Raw genomic sequence first — 24,127 nt, 5'->3', positions numbered from 1 at the left:
ATCCTGCGAGGGTTAAACTCGAGCCTTGCTATTTTCTTGCTCTGCTTTTGGAAGAATTCTCCTTTGGGTACAAATCTCCCTTACTTGGCCTCAGCCCAGAGGTTTATAAATTTGCTGTTTGAAAGTCTAATAAAGCAATTTCAGCCTTGTTTTTTTTTTTTTTTTTTGGAGTTATCTAAAAGTGAAATCATTTTCCTGACTCAAAACATGCAGATGCTTTGCTGCTCATGTTGCTTAAACACGACCCAACGGTACAAAGCAGAACTTTCTAGCTGACTAACTCCTGAAGGCAATCCAAACCTTTTAATGACCTGAAAAACCCCACACAGCTAAAATAAAAGCACCGTAAGCAAAACATTTTTAAGCCCTGGGTTGTGTGTAGGCGAAGCAGCAACGTTTGGGACAGAGCCTTCCATCGGCACCAGGAATGCGCAGCCCCTCCGCTCCAGCTGAACTCCAGCAGGAGAAGGAGCCGGCATCCTGCAGGGCTGCAGAGCAGCTCACAAAGGAACCTTTCAGCTCCACAACATAACTTTTTTGTTGGGTTTCTTCTTTATTTTATTTGTGAGTTTTGGGAAAGCGAAGGGGAAGGAACACAACCTTTTCCTTTGTTCCTCGATAAAACATAGTGGGGAAATTTCTTACCTACATTTCTGGTTCTTTGCAGAACCCTTACACAGGGATTTCCGTGCCTGGATCTCGGCTTTCGGGGGAAAGCAGAATGGGAACTTGTTCCTGCGAGGCAGCACGTCCTGAACCAGAGCTGCCTCAGTCCTTCTGCAAGCTGCCAGAGCAGTCGCTGCCTGAAATTCTCCAGCCAATGCTCAGCACCACAGGGAAGGCTCAATAAACAAAGAAAATGGCCTGTTTTATAATATAAACTCCCCTGCTCCTGAAGGCAGACAAGAAAAGAAATCAGCCTCAAGAACACGGGTCACCTCCAATGCAGCTTTTCTGCCATGGAGAGCTGGAGTGGAGGCAGGTGCAGCTATAAAAAAAAAATCCAGAAAATTTCTCAAAAAAATGCTCATTGCAAAGAAAAATGTGATGTTGCCAGGGCGAAACTCTTCATGTGGAACTGAACAGCTCAAAGAATGAGAAGACAGGAAGTTCTGCACAGGGCAAAACAAGCAGTGGATAAGGATGGATTGACTGCATGAGCAGAGAGGGTGACAGATCTTCCCCCTGCTGTAAGGCTCAGGTGGGCCCTGGACACAAAAACCAGCTCAGAAATAACCCAGGCCAGAGCAAGGACAACTAGAGCCCCCCACACCTTGCATTTTGTGTCACTGAGTGGTGACAGACAGGCTGATGACACAAATGTTTTGTTCTGCCACAAAGGTCCAAAGCAGATCAACACCAGTTTCTCTGCTCTCTCCTGGCCTGAGCCTTTTCTGTCTCCTGCACTGTCACCTGCAGCACCATCCCAGGGCCTGTTAGTGACACAGGAACCACACAGACAAGCAGGGAGCAGAGACCTGGATGGGGTGTATCCTTCAGCAAATCACAAACAGCAGCTATTGTTGCTGGAATGGCCAAAAAACCCAAAGAGAAGAAAGGGGCCTCAGTTTGTTCTAGCTCCTCTGATGCTGAGCTGGGGAGTCTCCTAGGATCAGTCCAGCTTTGGGAAAGGCAGATGTTACATGACTGAGGGGTGGCCAGACCTTGGGAAAACCATGGCCGGCACCATCCTGCCAAGAGGGAATCCAGGTTCTGCCATTGCAGTCCGGCTCCTCCCTTGCCCAGCCAGAAAGAAACAACTGAAAGATTCAGGATTGGAGTTTCTGGCAGCTGAGGACTGCATGGACTGGGCCAAGGGAGCTCACATTGCAGTGCTTCGAGGAAAGCAGCCCTGGGAGAGCTGGCTGCCAGTGCCCTGGCACTGGATCTGAGACACGGACTGGAGATCACTGGAGAACAGGAATGTGCAGGGTCACACCCTCAGTGCAGCCATCCCACCACATTATCCCGTTTGTCCCCTGGGGCAGCACCAGCCCCTTCTCCTCTGTGAAGCCTTGGATAATAAAAGCATCTTTCACAAAAATCCCCTTCACTCCTGCAGTCTTCTGCCATCCCAGCACCATTCCTGGTCCAGTCCATGCACAACTCACACTGGATAATACCACACAGGGCTTTCCTCCAAAAAATCCTTCCTTCTTTTTTCCTACCCATCCTTAACCTTTCACTGCAGGTTACTCCTCTGTAGCCAGGCACACTCTGCCCAGTGCCTCAGCTCCCTGGGAAAATCCCACTTCCAGAGCTGCATCATGCTTGCAGTTTCATTTCTTGCTGAAGAGTGTAGATGAATAAATAACTCATTTGTATTTTTATTGTCTTAAAGCAATTTGAATGCACTTTAAATGTAACTACTACATGAATCCACTTACAGTAACATAAACCAACACTTTCTAAGTATCACAGATATAAATTCTGCTTCTCCGTCACTGATGTGAGAATTAGTGATAAATTTCCACATTCAGAATTCTAAAAATTTTCATCTTCTGCAACTACACATGACAAAGACCTTGGAAGCAAAAGGTAAGGTCATGTCTCCATTGAGTTTATGTCAAAACTATGGATATCAAATGTACAGGTCTATGTTCATGGACCCATATAATTTAATATATTGCTTAATTTTATTATCAAAATACAAATGAATACAAATTAATTAGATCACACACGAGGAGGTGACATCATACTAACAGAGCTCCTGAAATTCCAGCTGAATTAAAGATCCCAGGGTGCTTGGGGAAGAGAAGTAAAATAAAAGCAATCCTTGCCCCACATTTAAATACTACAATTATTATTGCAAAATTGTTGCAATGCTGTGGTTTAATGGTGAAGCATATCCCTGTTATTTTAGGATTTTTTTCCATAAGCCACAGAATGAAGGTACTTGAAGCTACATTTAAAGGACTTTAAGGAATTTTGTTGGTATTTAGAAAAGAAATACCAGCATAGGAAAACAATTCTGTGTATCCAGAAGTACAGAAGCAGCTCTGTGATATTAAGCAGCACATAAGGAATATGCAACCATGCAATTAAGGATGTGTTATGAGACTGTGACAAACTCTGAGCAGTTAAGGATGAACACTTTCTCAGCTGTGCATGTGCTGACTTTTGAGAGTTTGAGCATTTAATACTTAATATTAGCCTTCATTATTCCTGGCTTTTTAACCACTGGTTACACCTGAGGAGCTAAAGCTGATGCTCCTGCCAGCCTGGCACAGTGACTCCAGTGCTCACCTCAGGGACAGGAGACAAACCCAGAGAAAGGCTCAGGAGGAGCTGGTTTGCAGTCCCTGCTGCTAATTTGGTACTTCAGAGCTCCAAATCCTGCAAACTACACTTTGATTGAATAAACCACCTCAAACTTTCACATTTCTGCAATTAAGAAATATTGGATTGTTCAGCCTTACAGAAAACCCAGATCAAGCCACTCCTGACTAAGCACGAGACCTTTCACACACAGAGTGCATTTGGGAAGTGACCTCAGCTGACAGCACGGGCACAGGGCAGCTCAAGGAGCATTTTGATTTGAACTTAAAAATACAGCAGTCACAATGCCCATATCTGATTTATATCCTCCCAGGGTGACTTCTCAGGGGTGGATGGAACTCCCAGCTGGGCAGGAGTGCAGCACCTCAGGGAGATGCCACCACACTGCTGGCACTGGGACCTGCCAAGCGGAACTCTGTGATCTGAGCTCCCCCTGCACACAGGGATGCCATTGACAGCCCTGGGCAGTAAATACTGCCCTGAACACAGGAGCTGCTCCTGACCTGGGGAGAAATATTGCTGGAGTCAAGAGCCACAAAGCTGAGATATCCCCAACGTTTATCACTGTGCCCCTCTCAGTGGGACAGCCCAGAGAAGAATTACTGGTGACCAGGGAAGCAGCAGAGCAACCTTCAAGATCTTCCTGAAAACAGAATATCAGAGGGGAGCTATCAGAATATCCTGGAGGGGACCCTCCAGGATCATTCAGGTATCCAGCTCCTGTCCCTGCCCAGACCCCCCACCAACCCCACCCTGGGCATCCCTGGCAGCGCTGTCGAAAGGCTCCTGGAGCTCTGGCAGCCTCGGGGCCGTGCCCATTCCTGGGGAGCCTGGGCAGTGCCAGCACCTCTGGGGGAAGAACCTTTCCCTGAGCTCCAGCCTGAGCTGCCCTGAATCTGCATTATCCCAGGATTCCCAAGATTGCAGCAGGACTGAGATACCTCTGTGTGCTCGCACATGGGTCTGGAAACAGTTGTAATACTTGTACTTCTTCCCACATATTCCACACTCATAAGACCCTGAAAAACAAGAGAGAGAAGCACACATCACCATGAGAGATCAGGGAGAACAGCCTCCCTGCACACTGGTCCATAAACTGGGAGCAAAAGGGTGCACTTGACAGCAAAGTAATTTTTGGACAGTTCATGGAGATAAATGCAGGAAATCACTATCCCAGACACTATTCTGTCTGTCAGCCTTATTTAAGATTCCTTGGCATATTACCCTGAACTTATATTTTCAGTGTATCTTTTTAACTTTGCTAACGTGAAAGGGCCACTCTCAAAATAGCCTGACTTATAATTTTATAATAATGACTAATGTTTCCTATGGACAGAAATAACCTTGAATTACTTTTCAGTAAGTTCCTAGTAGCTGGGAAAAAATCATTTTCAACTGAAAAAAGAAGGCAATATGTTATCTTGAGGCCTGGAGTTTTCAAAATTTCTCAAGAAATGCACAATGTACAAATTTCCCAAGAAACCCACAGAGATTTGGTAAATATCCACCCAGAGGAAACCAAATAGATACAAATAGAACTTTTGCCCTTTTTAAGGAAAAGCACATGACCACAGTAGTCCCTCTTCTCAATTTGTGTCTCTAATTCCAGAAAACACACATCTGCAAACAGTCATTTGAAATGAAATCAGAGGAAAAGAGCTGGGAGAACCATTTGTAATGATGAAGTTATGCCATGAATTTAGACTCTTTTGTTATTGAACAGGCAGACAGAAATTTCCTTAGATTTGTTACTTGAGTTGATTCAACCTCTTTTTTCCTACTTGACTTTGATGCACAGGCTATAAATTCGCTTTCCAGGCTCTTATTTGCAGAATGCACTGCATTTCTTAACTGTCCACCAGAGCTGTGGAACGGGGATCCCCTTGTTGCTCTTTGGTGAGGGTGAGAGCATCACTTGACTGAAGAGGAGGTGGGAGAAAAAAGGGCTGAATTAATTTGGTATAAATGCAGAATTTCATTTCCATGCACGTTTCCTCATACAACCTTGAAATAATCCTTACCATGCCAAACAGCAAAACTCAGGGAGGAGCCACAAACAAGAACAAAACCATTGACACACATCCAGATAAACATTCCCAAACAGCATTTCACGTCAATACTCACCTGGAGCTACTCAAAGTGAGCTCTAGTCAGGAACAAACCCAGGGTGCTGTCTGAACACACTATGCCTACAGTCCTTTTTCCCCTTCCCATGTCCCATTCTTACAGCTTGGGAAGAAATCACCCCCCCTTAGAGTGTCAGAGCCCTGAACACCCTGCCCATCACTGATAGCACCACCTGGGGCTGTGTCCTGAGCTGGGGAGGCTCCTTTGTCACTGATGCTGAAAGAGGCTATTCACCACAGTCCGATACACCAGAGTACCCAGCTGAAAAAATACTCCCATATTCTGACAGCACAGGCACTTGGCTGTATCTGATCTGCGCCAGAGCATTTTTATTATCATAGCTCACTGTATTTTATATAGATACTCAGCTGTGGGACAGTCACCACCTGTGGTCACTCCATACAGGCTGCCTAGTGAAACCTGGGCTATCAGCAGGTCAGCAGCGTTTGCCAGCCCTCATTCCCATGCTCAAGGACTGATTATTTTTACCACCAACCTCCACAATTCTTTTCTGAAAACTCTTGGAGCTGGAGCCCCAAAGCAGCAGATGAGAGCTCACCATGCCCTGGGCCCTTCAAACAGGAGCCCTGAGTACAGCTGAGGTTCAGATGAACCAACAGCAGGATGTGACTGATGACCACCCACATTCCAACAGTGCTGGCTGCACACAGAGCACTGGGAAGAGTTGGAATGGCTCCAGAGGAGGCCACTGAGTTAATCACAGGGCTGGAGCCCTCAGAGCCCCTGCCAGGGCCTGAAGGGGCTCCAGGAGAGCTGGAGAGGGACTGGGGACAAGGGATGGAGGGACAGGACCCAGGGAATGGCTCCCACTGCCAGAGGGCAGGGCTGGATGGGAGATTGGGAATTAGGAATTGTTCCCTGGCAGGGTGGGCAGGCCCTGGCCCAGGGTGCCCAGAGCAGCTGTGGCTGCCCCTGGATCCCTGGCAGTGCCCAAGGCCAGGCTGGACAGGGCTGGGAGCAGTGGGAGGTGTCCCTGCCATGGCAGGTCCCTTCCAGCCCAAAGCATTCTGCGATTCTGTGAGTTGGTGCAAACAGGTCAAACACAGTGAGGGGCTCTAGACTGAATTTTCTCCCCCATTTTTATTGTATTTCCTACTTCCTCTGGAGACAGTCTGTGGCATATAAATGCACTGTGCAGTTCTCCAAGAAGGTCAGGTGTGCAGGTAACTGTGCAGTGCCTTCCTTCTGCACTGTGAACCCAAGCAGGGGCTGCAGACCTTGTGCAGGGGCTGTGCTGGACACCAGGGGCAGGAGCTGAGGCAGGACCTGAGGGACCATGTGTCCCAGGCCAGGGCTTTTGTGCAGGTGTCCTGGAGCTGCCAGGTCTCAAATGGAACCCAGGGAAGGTTGGAGTCAACTTTGACAGAGACACCTGCACTCACCCTCTGCCCACAGGTGGTAGAGCAGTGGCCCAGGATCACAGGGAGCTGGGGAGGGTGTGAGGGAGGTGTGTTACAGACCTGAGGCAGAGACACAGCTCAGCAGCCACAGCTCAGCAGCCACAGCTGTGTGCTCGGCTCACCACAGGCCCTCACGTTAGAGAAAGGAGGGGTGACTAGCCACAAAAAATGTGTTGTTAGAGGGGAGGAAAGGTGAAGAGGAGGAAGAAGGACATCACTGTGTGTTAAGGCCTTGCAGAGAACACACCCACGTGGCCTTGGACACCAGCAGCAAGGTCCTTGTCACTCAGGGTGTGTTGTGCAGCTCCCAGCTGGTGGCAGCAGGAGGGGAGGAGGGGTTAGTTGGTGCACTCAGTTGGGCCGGGCTTTTCCTGAGCCTTGCAGCTGGAATATGGGCAATGCACCCATTGCTTCCAGAGCTTCCTTTGCTCCCTGAGCCCTGGTTAGACTTTCACACCCTTCCATCACATACCGGACGTGTATCTCAATGCATGGTCAAAAATCCAGGTCCCTGAATATCGATTTCGTGTATATCCAACGGAAGAGTCACGTTCCACTGCTTTTCCATCTAAATTGTGCAAAAAGAAATCAGAAAAAAAGCCCTTAAAGTGGATGCATTTCCAAGGAATAATGATGGCTGAAGCCTATTAAAAATTTCCAAGACCCATCTGTCCCTGTGGCTTCCTGACAAGATGTCAGAGGTCTCACAGAATTTCTTAAGGCTTCTGCAGTACTATTTTACCTCATCAAGGAGAATCCAAAGTGCTCTTGAATTTCATATGCTGAGCAGCTCAGCAAGTGAAATATCAGCACCATGGCATGAACCCAGTGTGTGCATGGGAGGTGGCCAGAGAGGCTCAGAGCTGAAGGATTCTCTCTTCACTCTGTCTCAGAAACATTTCTGATTTAATGCAGTACTGGAAAAGTCCTCTCCAAAATGTTCCTTGTAAAGCACCAGATTGGGAGAGCAGATTGAGAGCTTAAGGAGTCTTGTATCAAACTTCTCCTGATCAGCTCACAGGTAACTCAGTCTTCCACGACACAAATACTGTTCTGATAAACAGTCTCCCCCTCTTTCTCCCCAATTACAACACAAGTGCCCTTTGCTTTTCCTCTCCAGACAGCTCCAAGGGACCTCTGTGCCTGTCTGCCCTGACTTCCCTGCCCTGAGAAGTATCCATGTGCTGTGGCTCTTCAAGTGCCCCTGGCCTGAGGTCAGCATGTGACTCTTGCCAGAAGAAAGAAGAAAAGAACAGGAAATGTGGCACCCCTGAGCTGTGCAGGGCAGGAACCCCCACCCCAGGGGTGGGACACCCGGGGTACTGTGGGGGTGCAGGGGGGTACAGGGGGAAGCAGGGGATCCACAGCAGCTGCAGCTGACAGGAGCCAGCTGAGAGCCAACCTCTCCACTGGCTTCCTCTGCTTGGGATGCCAGAGAGGGATCCCACAGGATTGAAAGACTTCTGTGAAAAAGCAGCTGAAAGGAAAATGGTCCAAACCCACTAAACTATGGCCACTGTCCCCAGCCATCCCAGTACAGCCCCTTCCAGCCCCCACAGGGTTTGGGATGCTCCACACAGATGGAGGCAGAGTTTGAAGTGCTGGGAGAGACAGGAGCTGGTCCGAACAGGAGGCAAAAACCACAAGACCTGGTTTGATGTAAACACTGCAAGGGAATAGCAGCAACTGAGCTGGGAATCCCTTTTATAAATTGCTCCAAGTAACAACTAAAATATAAATAGAGCAGATGTGTGACTCAGAAAAGAGACGTAAATCTTGTAATGTGCATTCCAGCCACGTTCCAAGGCTAAGCCCTGCAGGAAAACTGTCACTTGGAGCCACGTGTGCCCTTCAGCACCATGGTCCCAGCTCAGACACATCCCCTGTTTAACCAACTGTCCCCAGCACCCCCTGAAAGGAGACAGGCTGGGGGTTGGCAATTCCACACAGGAGAGGGGTTCATTCACTCCTGAGTCACTACTTCATCAGGATTTGCAATGAAAATAACCATTTTCAACACCTCTAGTCTCAGCTGCCCCAATGGAGGTGAATAAAATCCTACCAAAGCCTCGCCTGTCTGCATGGAGGAGGGGATTCAGATACAGGGCTCCCAGATCCCAGGGCAAGGAAAGCTTCTGGAAGTGCTGGGGAGCAGCAGCAGAGTCACAAAACCTTTGCTCTGGAGGCAGGAGACGGCAGCAGCATCAGCAGGTCAAACTTCTGGGCTGCTTCAGTGCAGCAGCTGGAATGGCCGGTGAAGAGCTGGAATGGCCAGTGGAGCAGCTGGAATGGCCAGTGGAGCAGTGGCACATGGGGCACATTCCTGTGTGAGGTACCCTGGTGTGTGCAGAGATGGGCACAGTGCCTGTGTGTGATTTCCATGGGGGGACAGAGGGGACCAGGTGCCAGAGCTCAGCAGACACAAGGAGCTGGGTACCACAGGCTGTGCACACCCAGCACAGCACCTGATGGCCAGACAGGAGTTATTCAGAGCCACCTCCCCAAAAATGAGGGTCATGTGAATGGCAGACAGGGGCACTTCCAGGGCTCTGTTCACAAAGGAACTGGCACCAACCCCATCGCCTCCGGACCAAACTGCCTTTAAAGAATCCCAGGCTTTACAATGACAAATTCAATGTGTGTTCCACTAGAAAGGCCCTTCCAGAGAGAAGCTCTCCAGTTTATATGGCTTTCAACCACCACTTGTGACTGGTCAGTGAATCTGTCCCTCTCCCCACAGTGTCTATACATTGTGAGTGTCCCCTTTACACCAGTCTGTCCCCAACACTCTCCACAGGAACAACACAGAATCACAGAACCACGGAAGAGCCTGAACTGAAGGGACCCACAGGGATCATCCAGCCCCTGTCCCTGCCCAGACCCCCCACCAACCCCACCCTGGGCATCCCTGGCAGCGCTGTCCAAAGGCTCCTGGAGCTCTGGCAGCCTCGGGGCCGTGCCCGTTCCCTGGGGAGCCTGGGCAGTGCCAGCACCCTCTGGGGGAAGAACCTTGCCCTGAGCTCCAGCCTGAGCTGCCCTAGCCCAGCTCCAGCCATTCCTGGCTCCTGTCCCTGTCACAGGGAGCAGAGATGGGAGCTGTCCCTTGCAAGGAGCTGCAACCCCTGGTGAGCTCTCCCCTCAGTCTGCTCTGTTGCAGCTGAACAATCCCAGTGCCCTCAGCAGCTCCCCACTGGCTTCCCCTCCAGTCCACCCAAGTCAGCCAAGAGCAAAAGCCCCGCCTCAGTGCACAGCAACGCAGCCAAGCTCAGCTGGAAACCAGCATTGCCAGGGGACACCGACTGCAGAGCAGCTGCTGCTGCCCAGCCAGGAGCTGTGGGGAGAAGAGGGTCCTGTGGGACAAACAGCCAAGCTGCAGATGCTTTCACCAAGGGCTGGTGGCTGTGGCTGGAGGAGAAGCTCCCATTGCTGCCCATCACTCGTAGCTCCACCTCTCCCTGCCAGGGCAGCAGGGATGCTTTTCAGCTTTGTCCATGTAAGGATCAAGAGTTGCAGAGGCACAAAAACTCTGAAAATACACAGGGTATTTCTTCCAAATTGTAACATCTTTATGCCAGAAATAGTTTTGGACTTCTTAGGCTTCCCTAGACGTGCACAGATAGCACTGACCCCCTGCCCTGCTGTTCTTAGTGGCTGTCCTGTGGTGGAAAGGAGGACAGGAAGAACAACGATGCTTCTGAGACAATCACCAGCTAAGGACATCTCCTGGGTTTCTTTCCAGCAGTATGGATAATGATCAACAAAACCCAGGAGAAAATCCAACATCAATTCCTCTTTTCTCTCTCCCTGGAGGACAAATCAACTCCAAGTGCAATGCTGGGCAGCTCAAATCAGCCTTCTCCTGAGTCCCTTAAAAAAAAACTGGTCCAACTGCTCTTCCTTCTTTTTATTAGCAAGTGCCTTTGGATCTCAGAGACACTGCAGGGACCTGCTCCAGGCTGGGGACAACAGAGACAGTGCAAGAGTGGTGCCTTGTCAGGTTCCCACAGGAAGCCCCTTCCCTGGAGCAGGAGGAGAGGACAGTTTGATGTTCACAGAAAAAAGAAAAAGCTTCTTCTCATCACAGCAGGAGGTGGGGTGGGGACAGGAAGCACTGTTTTGAACAGGGCACACCACAGCCAGCCCAGAGTCAAAAGTATTCCCACAACTGAGAAGTGATCAGGAAAACAAACAAACAGCAACCTGTAAAACCTGCTCTTGAGCTCAGACTCATTTATGGAAAGCATCCACATTCCTCAGAGCAACTTTCCTCAAAACATGTCATCAGTTTCTCAGGCTTTCCTTTCCAAATTCCTCATCTGTGTCAAACACACCCCCAGCACTGGGCTCACCAGGTGCTGCAGGTGACTGATGGGCAAGTCCCTGAACATGCCAAAAGAAGATAAGGAGCTTTTTCTTTCAGAGCTTGGCTGAGCCTTTAGGGGCAACCAGATGCAAACAGACACAGAAAGTCAATAATCTTGAGCCAGGACCCCAAGACTGATGTTCACGCTGGCTCTGGGCCTTCCAGCAGAGCTGAGTGTCCAGGCACAGCTCTGCAGAGCCTCCCCCTGTCCCCACAGCCCCTGAGAGAATGGTGGCCCATGCCTCACCGAGCGTCTGCTGGTTGCGCACGCCGCCGATGACCACGCAGATCTCCGCAGGCACATCCCCCGGGCCATCCTTGATGTTCTTCTTGGAATCTTTGGTGTCATCCTGCCAGATCACCTCCTCGATGTAGTCATCTGGTACCTCTGTCTTCACTTTCACTTCAGTCATCATTCCAGCCTCTTCACTGGGGGAGGACTGAGATGTCACCGAGTCGGAGCCCTCGGCTTTTGGGCTCTGCGGGCTCCTCTTCAAACACTCCCTGAGGGGGAAAGAGAGGAGAGAATGTGAATCCTCAATGCCAAGTGCTCTTTTTGTCATCACAGGACCTAATTCAAGGCACTCTGCTTTATGCAGGTAATTTAAAAGAAGTATATTAATGTATGTCTACCATACATGATAAGTAATTAAAATTTAACTGGACAAAAGCAATAAAATTATTTGCTAGTAATGAAAATAACCTTAACATCACAAACAACAGTAGTGCTCATAAACACACTGGACCCCTAAAGAAGAGCACAGAACTTGCCCTGGTTGCCAGCAGGCCACGGGCACAGCTCCAGCAGCTCTGCCTGCAGGTATTCTGCCCACACAAGTCCGTGCACACAAAGCCATATTCTCCTGTGGCACCTGGGGACATGGGTCACTGGTGGACCTGGCACTGCTGAATTCAGTTTGACTTGATGATCTTCTAGATCTTTTCCAACCTAAACAATTCTATGATTCCTTGATATTTTTAATTTGGAGCTATCTCCACCCTCCATCGCATCGTCTCTTTTATCCCTTCAAGCAACCTGACATCCCCTGGTATTCAGAGGCTTTACTGAACATACACAGTGCTGATCAAAGGGAATCATCTGGAGGATGAGGGCATTTAGGGAGACTACCACGTTATGGACAGATACAACTGTCTGGGATGACAGGGAAAGCCTAAGAGAGGGGGAAAGGCAGAGGGGCTCCACTGTGCTCAGAAACAGGTTAAATAGCATGTATTTTCATCTGAGAAAAAATAGCTGGGGATTTCTGGGAGAAAGCAATCTAAACAAATATTCAAAACCTTTTAAGAAAAGGAAACTGGACACCTCAAAACTGTAAAACACTATCAACAGGTGCTGTGGTGGTAAAAGGCAAGGGGGGTGTGAGCCCACCAGACAAGGATGTGGGAATAAGCCAGTGGAGCTCCTTTAGCAGCACTCATTATGGACCCCCAATTTTTTATACTGGTTATTAATACACTCCACCATGCAATACAAAAATAAAATAATTGCTGGTTCAGTTTGTGCAGAAATCAGAACTAAATATTTAATGGCTCAGACTACCCAGAAACAGAAACCATTGTGACATATTTAGAGTCATGTAAACACTGGGAACAGCCAAAGGTATTTGAAAATATTTTAGGCAGCAGAAGTAACAAAATAAAATGAAAAACAGGCTGAACTTATGGATGATCATTAGATTGTGCAACAGTGACAGAGAAAAAAATCCCATTGCTTGGAACATCATAAAGTTAGTCAGGACAAAGTATGAATTACAGTATTAGAGAACCAACCCCTGCAGTGGGTTCTGACACGGGTTATGGAGCTCGCAGAGGAACCAAGATGGTGCAGCTGGAGGTGAAAGTGTGGAGCTCCTGGGAGGACAGGGATGAGGGGAGCAGAGGAACAGAGAGAACAATCCTCCAGTAATTACTGCCCAACCTCCCACACGGACATGGAGTCACTATTTCAAACTGGGTCAGGCACATCCTATTGCCAGAGATTTTATTATTCATCCCTTCCTTCTCATTATGGAATGAAATGTACAATTAATAGCCCCAAACAGAGAGAATTAGCCTTGACCTGCCTTCTTACTCATTTCCTGCCTTCTCACACATACTCCCCCCTGCCGTGCTCCCAAAATCATGCAGGGCTCTTACAAGTGAGAAAGATGGATTGAGACAAAGAAGATGTGGTTGAGAACTGGACAGTCTTCATGGTAATATTATTGGGTGTGCCACAGGCCCATCCATCTCAGCCACCATGGCGTGGCTCAGCACCCTTCCAAGGGAAGGCAGTGAGTACAGAATACTCAGGGATCAGAAAAGAGTGGGATGGATTTCAGATCAGTCAAACCCAGAGGGTATGAAATGCAAAACACTGATAAAAGCAACAGTAGGGTAGATAGGAAAATCTTTCCTTCCTCAGCGAGGGCTGTGGAGGAAGATCAAAGGCATCCAGGCCAGTTCCCATGGGAGGCTGGAGGTGGGAAAGGCAGTGAGAGCGCGGTTATCCATGGCACAGCCATGGACCTGCCAGTCCTGGGCAAAGCAACAGGAAAATCCAGGCATGAGCCACGTGATCTGGGATTAGAAGCTGATACCAGTGGCAGTAAGACTGAGGCTAGAGCCTTCTGAGGAGATTATAAAAGGGGCAAGAATACAATGACTTTCTGATGATGCCAGCTTTGCATGGGTCACATTCAAACACAAACCAGATCAGCAACAGGCCCCGTGCTGCAAGGCAAAGCTGTTCTCCATGTGCATTGCTCACGAATAGAGAGGCATTTTCACAGGATTCCTGGAATGGCTGATGTGGGACAGATTTATTCATGCTCTGGAATTAAACACTACTGTTGCTAAAAAATTATGGGTGGAGCCATGGAGGGGTGGAGAGCAAAGCTGTGAATGGGACACTCCACCAGTGGATCCCTCTCTCCACAGCTGGCTCTGCCCAAGACTAGCGGCTGCAGCACAGTCAGACAAGTCCAGGACTGTGGATGCACCCTGGTGGTATTGCAACCACTGAGAGCCACACTCTGCACTGAAGGACTGACCAAATTTTCGGTTCAGGTGCCCGAGATGGAAGGAGGAGATAATTTTCTCCCTGTCTGAAACTGTGGTGAAGCCACTCCCCATGTGCTGCAGACACTGCGAGCAGCTTCAGGCTTCAGAGGTGATCAGGAAAGCTGAAGAGGTTCCAAAATGCAGCACTGAAATGGTTCAAGACTGGGAAAAGACACTTTATGACTCTGTGAGACCAAAATTTTCCAGTCTGTTTCTCATGCTAAAAGGAAGACTAAAAGATGATTTGATTGCAGCATATCATCATCCTCATGGGGAGAAAATACTGTCCTGTCTTAACTTGGCAGGGAAGAGTCGAGTGCAAGCTCATTGCTGGAAGCTGGAACCAGCTGAAATGAGGCACAAAACATTAGCACAGATGATGGTCCACTGGAACAGCCATTTCCAAAGGATGTGCTCAGGGAGAACAGATCCCTTTGAGTTTTCACACCTAGAGCTGTGTGTCTGGCTGGCCCCAGGTCCCTGGGCTCAGTACAGACATGCACTGGCCGCACTTGGTGGCTGGAGCTGAGGAATCTATAAATTATTAGACCACACCAATGGACCCTCAGAACCTTTTCCCCTCATGCATGCTGACTTTGTGGATCCAGCTCTGCCAAGAAAGGAATTTCCCAGCTGGAATGCCTGCTCCTGGGTGGGACCTAACCCTGCAAATATTAACTGACAGCAATTCATTGCCCCATGTGTTCTAACTTCGAGCAGGTACGTGATGTGCAGAAGGACACAGCCCCAAATACTTCAGCAACTTTCTTCTACATGAAACCATAAAACCAGCAGCACTGACTCCTGGGAGCAGGGCTGTGCTCTCCAAAAGCCACTTGGTGCCTTAGCTGGAGCTGTACAACTTTGCAGAGGAGGAGGAGGCAGCAGTGGTGGAATCCAGTTCTCTCAGCTGGAGCGAGCATCACTTTCTTGTGGTCCCCTGTGAAATCCAGGTCGTGCTTCTGTGGCTACAGCAGAACCAGGACCAGTCAGCTCAGTTGCTGAATGGGATATAAATGTTCCCAAGGGTCCAGGAGAGAGCAGGGCTCAGGGAATGATCCTCATGACACAGCAGGTCAAGTTTGAAGCCTCCTGGTTAGGCTGGGGAAAGAGTACCAACATCCCAGAGCAGGGAAGGAAAAGGAAGCTACTGACACTGGAAAGCTTCAGGCAGGATGGAAGGGGGGACGTGCAGAGCCCCAGCAGAACCAGTTTTCCTTGGAAGATGGGAGTCATCACAGCCTCCACCACACACAGCATCAACCCACACATGCACTGAGCCAGAGGAGGTGACCCAGGCAAGCTTCATTTCATTCCCACTCCTTTGGTCCTTGCATCAGCCCTTGCAAGCCCGTGATGCTACTCTTGCTCAGTGTTGAGCTGAATTTTACTTCCCCTGCTATTGAGCAGCACAAAGAACCTCCACTCCACTTGGAGATGAGGGTAAAGCAGCAGGAGATCTGGAACATGCTTGTTCTCCAGAAGTTCCCCGAGGGACACAGGGGGACAAGGAACATCCTGCCTGGGGGAGGGAAGACATCAGGCCTCAGCACCACCGTGGCCAGGCCTGGTTCTGCCACTCCTGTCCCATGACAGCTCTTCCAGAGCTGAGGCACAACTGCTGGAAAGGCTCAGAAAGAGGATGAGCCACAACAGGAGTGAATTTTCAGTTCTGCAGCTCCCAAGGCTCCAAGCAGGTGTCACAGGTTTGGGTGAGGGCACAGAGAGAAAAATACTCAAAGCTTTTGGGGTGTCAGGTAAGTTCAGTATCAGTCCTGGGGGCTGGGGGCAGAAGGACTCCCCAGTGTGACCCAGGCAGTGCCCACGTCCCCCATGCCCACACAGAGACCTCTCCCAGCTGCCAGATCCCTGCAGGGCACTGCTGGGGCCACACTGGAACCAGTGATGGCCAGAGCCTCCACTTGGTGGAGACAGCAGCGCACAGGAGCCAAGGGAGAACCTGCCAGAGTCACCTCCCACCGCCGGGTCCTCAGGCCACCCTCTCCTAGTGGCTCTGAGCTCGGTCCCCAGCCTCATGCCACCACCCTTCTCCAGGAAACAATGCAGGTTTAGTGCTCAGTGTGGCCTTCTAGGGGTCAGCTGCACCTCCCTCTGAAGGTCACCTGCATTCAAACATCCATGGGCTGATGTTCCCTGGGAAGAGGATATTCCTGTTCTCCAAACACAGCACAAAAACTGTTCAGAGCCATCAGGCCACAGAGGAGCAGAGTGCCCAGGCACAGCTGGCTTAACCCCCACCTCCTTCCACAGGGGGATCTAACTTCTTCCCAATGGCTTTGCCCCTTCCTGGGAAATACCAACCTCCTTCAGTGTTCCATGCCTTGCTTTTACTGAGCTGTGGGCCCTGGCAATCCAAGAGGCTCTTCCATGCTGAGGAGAGGAGGCAGAAGCCTTGGGATCCCACAGTGCTCACTCTGTGCCAGGTTGCTCCTACAGGTGAGGTCCTGTTCCACTTCCCAGAACAGACTCTGTGATTTCCAACATGAAAGAGGCAAACAGACATTGCACTTGCATGTATCACTGCTCTCACTAAGTAGGCCACACAGCCAATTACTGTAATACCAGCTCTGCCAGCTCACAATGCTCATTTCAACATTGCTGCCTGCTTTGATCATCAGACTTTCATCTTCTGATGACGTTACGGCCACTTTCATGTCAGACACAAGTGTGTGAAAGCAGAAAAGATTTCAGAAAGCCTTAATGAAGCCTCAGCATGAGGAACTGGAAAGGCAGGGGTAAAAGTGGGTTCCTGCACCCATTTGGGTACAGCTTCCTTGGCCCTACACCTGTGGCAGCTCGCGAAGGCCTCAGGCTTTGGCAGAGCTCGATGATGCAGCACAACAACGTGGGCAGAGCAGCTCTGGGTGCAGCGCCTCACCAGCATCAATGCAGGGAGCAACATGAGGGCAATGTCACAAGGGCAATGCCATGAGGGCAATGCCAGGAACTCCTCCCGAGGGAAGGACAGAAGGGAAAGGCTGGGTGCTGACACCAGTCCTCTCTGCACGGTGACACCAGCCGCGGATCCAGCAGCCCCTTCCAGCTGATCTCCTGTGGCAGGAGGGGGGAAGAGGGGTGAAGGCTGCAGCGTGAGGCTGTTCTGGTCCCTGCAGGGTCTCCCTGGTGTGATGAGCAGAACAGCAATGAGTGAAAGCAAACGGGGCCCGTCAGCTGCTGCAGCCACAAGGAACTCGCGCTGGCAGTTTGCTTTTTCTGATCTGGAGTAGCATCCTCATAAATAATGAAAGTGACTAAAAGCTACTTAAAAAACACACACTCCTCCCTTCTGAAAGAATGAGAAAAAAACCCCAATTATAAAAGGACATTTCTTCCAGCTAGGAATAATTTGTCATGTAATTCTCTGAAGACAGCAACAGAAACATGCATGCTCCGTGCTCCCTTTGAGTCATCTGTGATTGCGTATGTACTCAGATGGCTTCTAATGAGGCTATTTTTACAGCACACATCCTGCTGAGTTTTTGGGGAGGGGCAAAGTGAGATCAGTGAAGTATCAGTCTTCAAGATCAGCTCCTCAAAAGGAGAGGAAAAGGAAACACATGTGGAGGAGGATGTACCACTCTGAACCAACACCTACAGACAGCTCTCCTGCCCCAGCAGAGAATGTGAAGCATCTTTTGGTTTTTCTAAACAACACTTAAGCTGGAAAACCCAGAGATCATGAGTGCCTTGATGGTATCAATGATGGCCAAGCTGCACAGGGCTCTGCACACATTGCTCTGGTGGAAGCTGTCCCTGCTCATGGCAGGGGGTGGAATAGGATGGGTCTTCAAGGTCCCCCCAGCCCAACCCATTCTGTGATTCCATGGTGACACCCCTCGGCAGAGGACAGGGTGTGCCCAGTTAAACTGAAACACACTTTGGGCACTCCTTGGAAGGCTCTTCTGGTCTGCAGCACCAAAGAGGTTCAGTAAGGACCCAAAAACACTCATGGAGACCAAGCAATGGGTCCTGTTGCAGAGGCCAACAGGACACCAGCACCAGTGGGATGTCCCACCTTGTCTTCTGGAAACCAACCTGCAGTTGGCTCATCCAAGGCTAAATCAAAAGGCCTCCGCTGTCAGAAAGTAAAGGAAGCAAAAAATGACAGAAGCTGAAACTGAGCTCCATTTACAGATGTCTGCCATGGTTTCACAAGAACCAGAAGGTTCCTGTCATGACTGGAGCTATGGGAAGTGGAATAGACAGAACAGACGTAAATGAACTCTCATTTTACATGGAGATGATGAAAGCAGAGACAAGAAAAAGAAGGATGTAAGTTGAAAATCTGCTTGTCTGATAAATTAGCTGTGGTGGCCTTCCAACCCCTCTCCATGGCTCTCATCTGCTTCCTGGGGCAGCCCAGGTGTTGGGCCCCATGCCTTACACCAGGAGGAGGTGGAGAAGATCAGGAAGCAGAGGAACTGCCTGGTGTCCTTCACTGGGGACATCTCCTGCAGACATCACCAGACAACAAGATTTTCAACTGCAGGGTTAAAAGAGAGAAAAGCAGGAACTGTTTTCCCAGCATTACAACTGAGCTCCTGGTTCCAGGCTCCAGCCCCAGCTTCAGATGTTCCCTCACACCCTAAAAGGCAAAGACACCACCCCAAGTTCCTGTGTCATAGTGTCCAGAACTGCTCCTCTCCAAGGGATTCAACCCCCCCTCCCTGCCTTAGCTCCCAGAGCCTCTGTCAAAGCCCCTCTGCAGCCTGAGCCTGCATCCTTCAGAGAGGATGTCCTGCTGCTGATGTGTGAAGTGCTGGAACAACCACCCCATCCTGGATTCCTCCTCTGAGGGATTATTTTCTGGAACAGGCACTGTACTTCTTGTGTGGATTGCTGCCTCTGGTCATTGGGCATCTGCTGGAAAGGAGATTCTCTTACTGGGAATCTCCCCTCCACAGGAGAGAAAACCTCCTCTGCTGTCTCTTGAATGAAGTGAAGCAAATGCTTCCTTAATGTACACTGTGTGCACACCAGAATATTCCTTCTGATCCTTGACTCTTTCCATTTGTGAGCCTGTCCATTTTCCAGAGCATGGATACCCAACCAGGACACCCAAGGGTGCCACCAGCACTCTGGGTGACAGACACAGCCTTGTGCTGCTTCATACTCCTGAAACCCAAATTTTCACTTGGTCACAGAGGGGTTCATGGTCATCCATGTTCCACCAGGAGGTTTCAATTCTCTTCACAATCTTCTCCAATGCCACTGTGAATTCCCAAAATGTGTACTTAATTTCTGAAAGGTTACAGGAAAACCTGCTCTCTCCTGTCCTGATGTTATTTTAGGGGATGGGAAGTCCCTCTCCCCCCAGCAGTACAGGAGAGAAGACCTGCTGAAGAACAGAAAAAAAGCAAAAGCTGGTCAGAGCTTCTGGGCATTTTCCACATGCAAGCTGCTCTTGTGAACCTCAGGACTCACAGACTCCGAGGTCCCTGCGAGGTCACACATGCTCCTGTGGTCTCTGTGCTGGCTCTGTCCACGGCCTAGGAGCTGCATCCTTGTGCTTGGCTGGGTTTCTTCAGAGGCTGCTGGGTCCCCTCTTGGCATCCATGACCCTGAACATGCTGCTCCCTCCTACTCTGACCCAGGATGAAGCTGCAGCTCCTGGAGGTGCTGAGGCCCTTGCTCCAACTCAGTTGGACCTGGGGACATCAAACTAACTGGGCACACAAAGGAAATCCCTGAGGCAGGAGAAGCAGCCCAAACCCTGCCCCTATCTGGGACATATTTATATCCTCTGCTTTCTCCCTCCAAAATAAACTGAAATCAGAACATGAGGCCACGTCCTTCTGCAGGCAGAAGTGTGACAGTAGCTGCCATTCAGGCTTTCCTGGGAGAAATTTGCCCAATAAATACCAATATTATTAAGGAGTTTATAAATTTAAAGGACATGAAGATTTTGTAGAAGAGAGATGCCTCAGGGAAGTTCACCCCCTGCCTCTGAGGGCAGCCAGCTCTTGAAAACAGAGGTAACAGCTTTCAAAAACCCCAAAATACATAATGCAGCACTCGGTGGTGTGTGTGGTGTCAGTGCTAAAATCTAGGGAAAACAAACAAACAAAGCAGAATACTTAATTTTTCCAGCTATCTGGGTCTAGTAAAACACAAAACCTTTCCTGACAGCAAACTCTGCTTCAGGAAGTCCAAGAGGAATTTAATCGTGCATTCATTTCTCAAGGGACACTCGGCAGCTCCAAATCCTTCAGAGAAGGTAAACTCCAGGACCAATCAGCCTGCCTCTCCCCTGGAAATTAAACATTAAAATACAAACCAGAACAATAGTTAAGAGCCACAAAGAATTCCTAAGGTATTAGCAAAACAAATTCCCTTCAGTCCTTATTAGGAATATCTCGAGGATGGTTTGAAGAGGAAAGTCTAACCAAATATAAAAAAAATTTGGCTTATCCGACAAAAAACAACCGCGCACTCTTTGCCAAAAGCAAAAGAATTCCGTCAGATAAAAACCGCGACACACAAATGATGCAGGTTAAAAACTGAATTTAAGATGATAATGAAATAGCTGCCAGCGTCTTTAAATTTTCAAGCGTGGAAATGTCAACAGAGACAAAGAAATTCAGGGGAAAACAAAGAGAATAGATTAAGGATTTATTTATATCAGTAAAAGAGCTCTGTGTTCCTTCACTAAAAAATGACTGAGGGGGTGAGAACTGAAATGGCCACAGGTCTCCAAGATGCCATGAGGAGTGAGGGGGTGACCCAGGGATCTCCTGGTGGCTCAGCTCTCCTGAAGGCTTTAGAACTGCCACATCTCAGTACTTTATGGCTCCAGAAAGGGACGTTTCTCCACCTCACACCACCCAAAGCTCTCCCAGACATTGGCACTGGGCAAACTGGTGTGGTTTACACAGAAAATACTCCTCTCCCTCAGAGCTGGGATATGTCTGAGCACTGACATCTCCTTGCACGTGGACATTTGACTTTCTTTGGGGTTTCAAGGAAACCTGCCTGGGTTCCCCACAGCTTCTGTCCTGGTTGTTGTATAGAACTGAACTATCCACGGCTCTAGAACTGGCCACAGGGCACTTTTGAGGGGTTTTGTGCTGGTTGGTTGGTTGGTTTGTTTCTTTTTGAAGATGGCTGGTGAGAGCCCTTTGGCGGGCACCAAGGCTTATTAAATTCCTTGCCTAATTAGTGAGAGTTTTCTCTTTTTCTGATGTAGGATGAGTTGAAAGCTTCTTGGTGCTATGGGACTGAAAATCCCACAGGTTGCCTCTTCAAGAAAGGGGAGACAATTCAAATAATTTTCTTTGGAAAAAATTCCTGGAAATACCCAGCCCCAGGCCTGTCCCTCCACAGGGTGTAGAGCCCTCTCCCGAGCTTCAGAGGACCACAACCTCAGAAATTGTCCTTCCCCAGTGCTGGGGGCCTGGTGAGCTGGAAGAGGAGCCTGAAGAAGAATTGATGCCATCCCAGGGCACTCCCTTGGGTGACAGGAGCTGCTGGGGAGGATGTGTTCACAAATGACACAGCAAGGAATGCAGGGAAGAAAGGGAAGGTGCCACCAGGGAGGCTGGAGAAAGGTGAACTGAGAAGGAGCAAAGCGGGTGCAACCCTTTCCCAACAGCTTCTCCTCCCAGGGCTCAGGGAACGGTCTCAGCCCCAAGAGCTCCAGGAGCATTTGGACACTGCTCCCACGAATGCCTGGGGTGGGATATTGGGGTGTCTGTGCAGGGACAGGAGCTGGGCTCAGTGATCCTGATGGGTCCTTCAGCTCAGGGATTGTGTGATTCCATGGAAGTCACATCTTCTATGGCACAGACTGAAGCACTCAGACCCCTGAGGCACCATGGCTTGGTCTGCAGTACCTGGGAAAACTGCACCATGTCAGAGCTGGGAAACCCCCAGGCCCAGACCAAAGCACCCCTGGGAACTTCTGCTCTGCTCCAACACCCAGAGCCTTCTCTGGACTGGCAGCTCCCTGAGCCCTTTCTGAGAGCTGCAGCCCAGTGCTGTCAGCACTGCCCTAAAGGAGAGCCAGCCCTGCCCTGGGTGCAGCTGCAGCCCTGGAGCCTGGATTCCCCCAGCTCCAGGAGCACAGCTCTGAGCTCCTCCACAGCTACATCTGTACTGTGGGCAACTCCCGCTGGTGAGAGCCCCGGGCTGAGCTTCCAGCTGGCTCCGTTCCCTCCAAACAGATGCAGCTCCTAGAGCAGGGCCTGATTTATTCAGCAGGAGTCTCGCACATTAAGTGTAGTTAAGTCTGAAAACAAATCTAATGACTTTAAAATAAATAGCCAACAGAGGACTCCAAACTGAAATTCCTCCTTCCTCTGACACCCACCACATAAACAATAATAATTATATAAAACTGTGTCTAACACATGACTACACAAGGCTCTGGTGACCAAGAAAAGCACACGCTGCTTGTCAGACATAATTGCACATTTGGTTTTTCAATTATTTCTTGTCAGGATCCAGAGCCCACCATCTGAACGCTGACATTAATTATTGGGAAGTCGTTAGTGCTCCAATAGTCTCATGGAGACTCCCAGTGCTCACCCTGAGGCCCAGAGCTGCCAGTGGTGCTCCCACACTGCTCTCCAGTCCCACCAACCCCTGGGACTGTCACACACCACACAGGACACCCAGCCTGGGCCACCATGTGCACAAGGGGCTTCAGAAGAAGCTTAAAGCAAGTCTCCAGTGGACATCAGCAAGGAACTGATCTCCTGCCATGTGCTCACCCACAGGATGGGACCAGACCATGTCCAGCACTGGGGGCTCCAACACAAGACCTGGAGCTGCTGGAGCCAGTCCAGAGGAGGCCATGGTGCTGCTCCAGGGTTGGAGCCCCCTGCTCTGGAGCCAGCCTGGCAGAGCTGGGGGTGCTCACCTGGAGAGGAGAAGGCTCCAGGGAGAGCTCAGAGCCCCTGCCAGGGCCTGAAGGGGCTCCAGGAGAGCTGGAGAGGGACTGGGGACAAGGGATGGAGGGACAGGACCCAGGGAATGGCTCCCACTGCCAGAGGGCAGGGCTGGATGGGAGATTGGGAATTAGGAATTGTTCCCTGGCAGGGTGGGCAGGCCCTGGCCCAGGGTGCCCAGAGCAGCTGGGACTGCCCCTGGATCCCTGGCAGTGCCCAAGGCCAGGCTGGACGTTGGGGCTGGGAGCAGGCTGGGACAGTGGAAGGTGGCCCTGCCATGGCATGGAGTGGGACTCTCCCTCCTAAGCCAAGGCAGTGTGGGATCCTGTGAATCCAGCCCATGTCACCCCTGTCACTGTGTTCCTGCTGAGTCCCCTCCCAGCCCCTCTGAGCAGCTCCTGGCATCACACTCCCATCACATTGCTGCCCATCATGCAGGAAAACATCCTGCCTTTTACTGGCTTTTAATTTGCTGCTTTTTAATTTTGTTGACTGTCTCTTTTTTCCTTGCAAAAGGAAGAAAGAAGCCTCTGATCTACCTTTTCTGGAGTGTTCAAAAACACGCACAGCTTTGTCAGGTTGTCTCTTAGTTGTCATCTTCCCCAAGGCAAGCAGCCATCTCTCTTCTGGCTGCCTTCAAGGAAAAGGGCTTTTTGTGCTCCTAAGAATTCTCTTCACCTTTTTAAGTGCTGAGCACTTGCTGAGGTGCAGCAACCACACAGGAGTCAATGGGGGAGGAGAACAGTGAGTGATCTCTGCCACCAGGAGCTGCCAGCTGCACACCCTGACCCCTGTTCTTCCAAAGGCAGCAACAGGACTGGAGCTGGGGCTGGTGGGAGCACAAACCCCTGGGCCTTCAGAGCTTCCAGGGTTTGCTTGAAACAAAATAAAATCAATTCACTGCAGTAAAAAAAGAAAAATGGGATTGACCCAATACCACAGTCATTACCTTAGACCAAGCCTGC

The 24,127-nt window shown here is 49.9% G+C and overlaps 1 protein-coding gene across 6 annotated transcripts in view; it reads right to left on the bottom strand.

The window, feature by feature from the left end:
- ZNF618 (zinc finger protein 618) overlaps nucleotides 1-24,127 on the bottom strand; it is a 148,649-nt gene that overhangs the window by 58,809 nt on the left and 65,713 nt on the right. For 3 of the 6 annotated variants that reach the window (XM_059865461.1, XM_059865462.1, XM_059865463.1), the window contains exons 3-5: nucleotides 11,438-11,694; nucleotides 7,300-7,395; nucleotides 4,221-4,298 (exon numbers count right to left, since the gene is read on the bottom strand). In XM_059865461.1, coding sequence (XP_059721444.1) covers nucleotides 4,221-4,298; nucleotides 7,300-7,395; nucleotides 11,438-11,694 — 431 coding nt within the window. The remainder of the gene's footprint in view (nucleotides 1-4,220; nucleotides 4,299-7,299; nucleotides 7,396-11,437; nucleotides 11,695-24,127) is intronic. The other 3 variants (XM_059865464.1, XM_059865467.1, XM_059865468.1) reach the window with 1 other exon arrangement.

This window comes from Haemorhous mexicanus, chromosome 21 (assembly GCF_027477595.1).
Source record: "Haemorhous mexicanus isolate bHaeMex1 chromosome 21, bHaeMex1.pri, whole genome shotgun sequence".
Classification (NCBI taxonomy): Eukaryota; Metazoa; Chordata; class Aves; order Passeriformes; family Fringillidae; genus Haemorhous; species Haemorhous mexicanus.
Note: the sequence above shows the minus strand (reverse complement) of the source record. Positions and strands in the feature narration are given on the sequence as shown.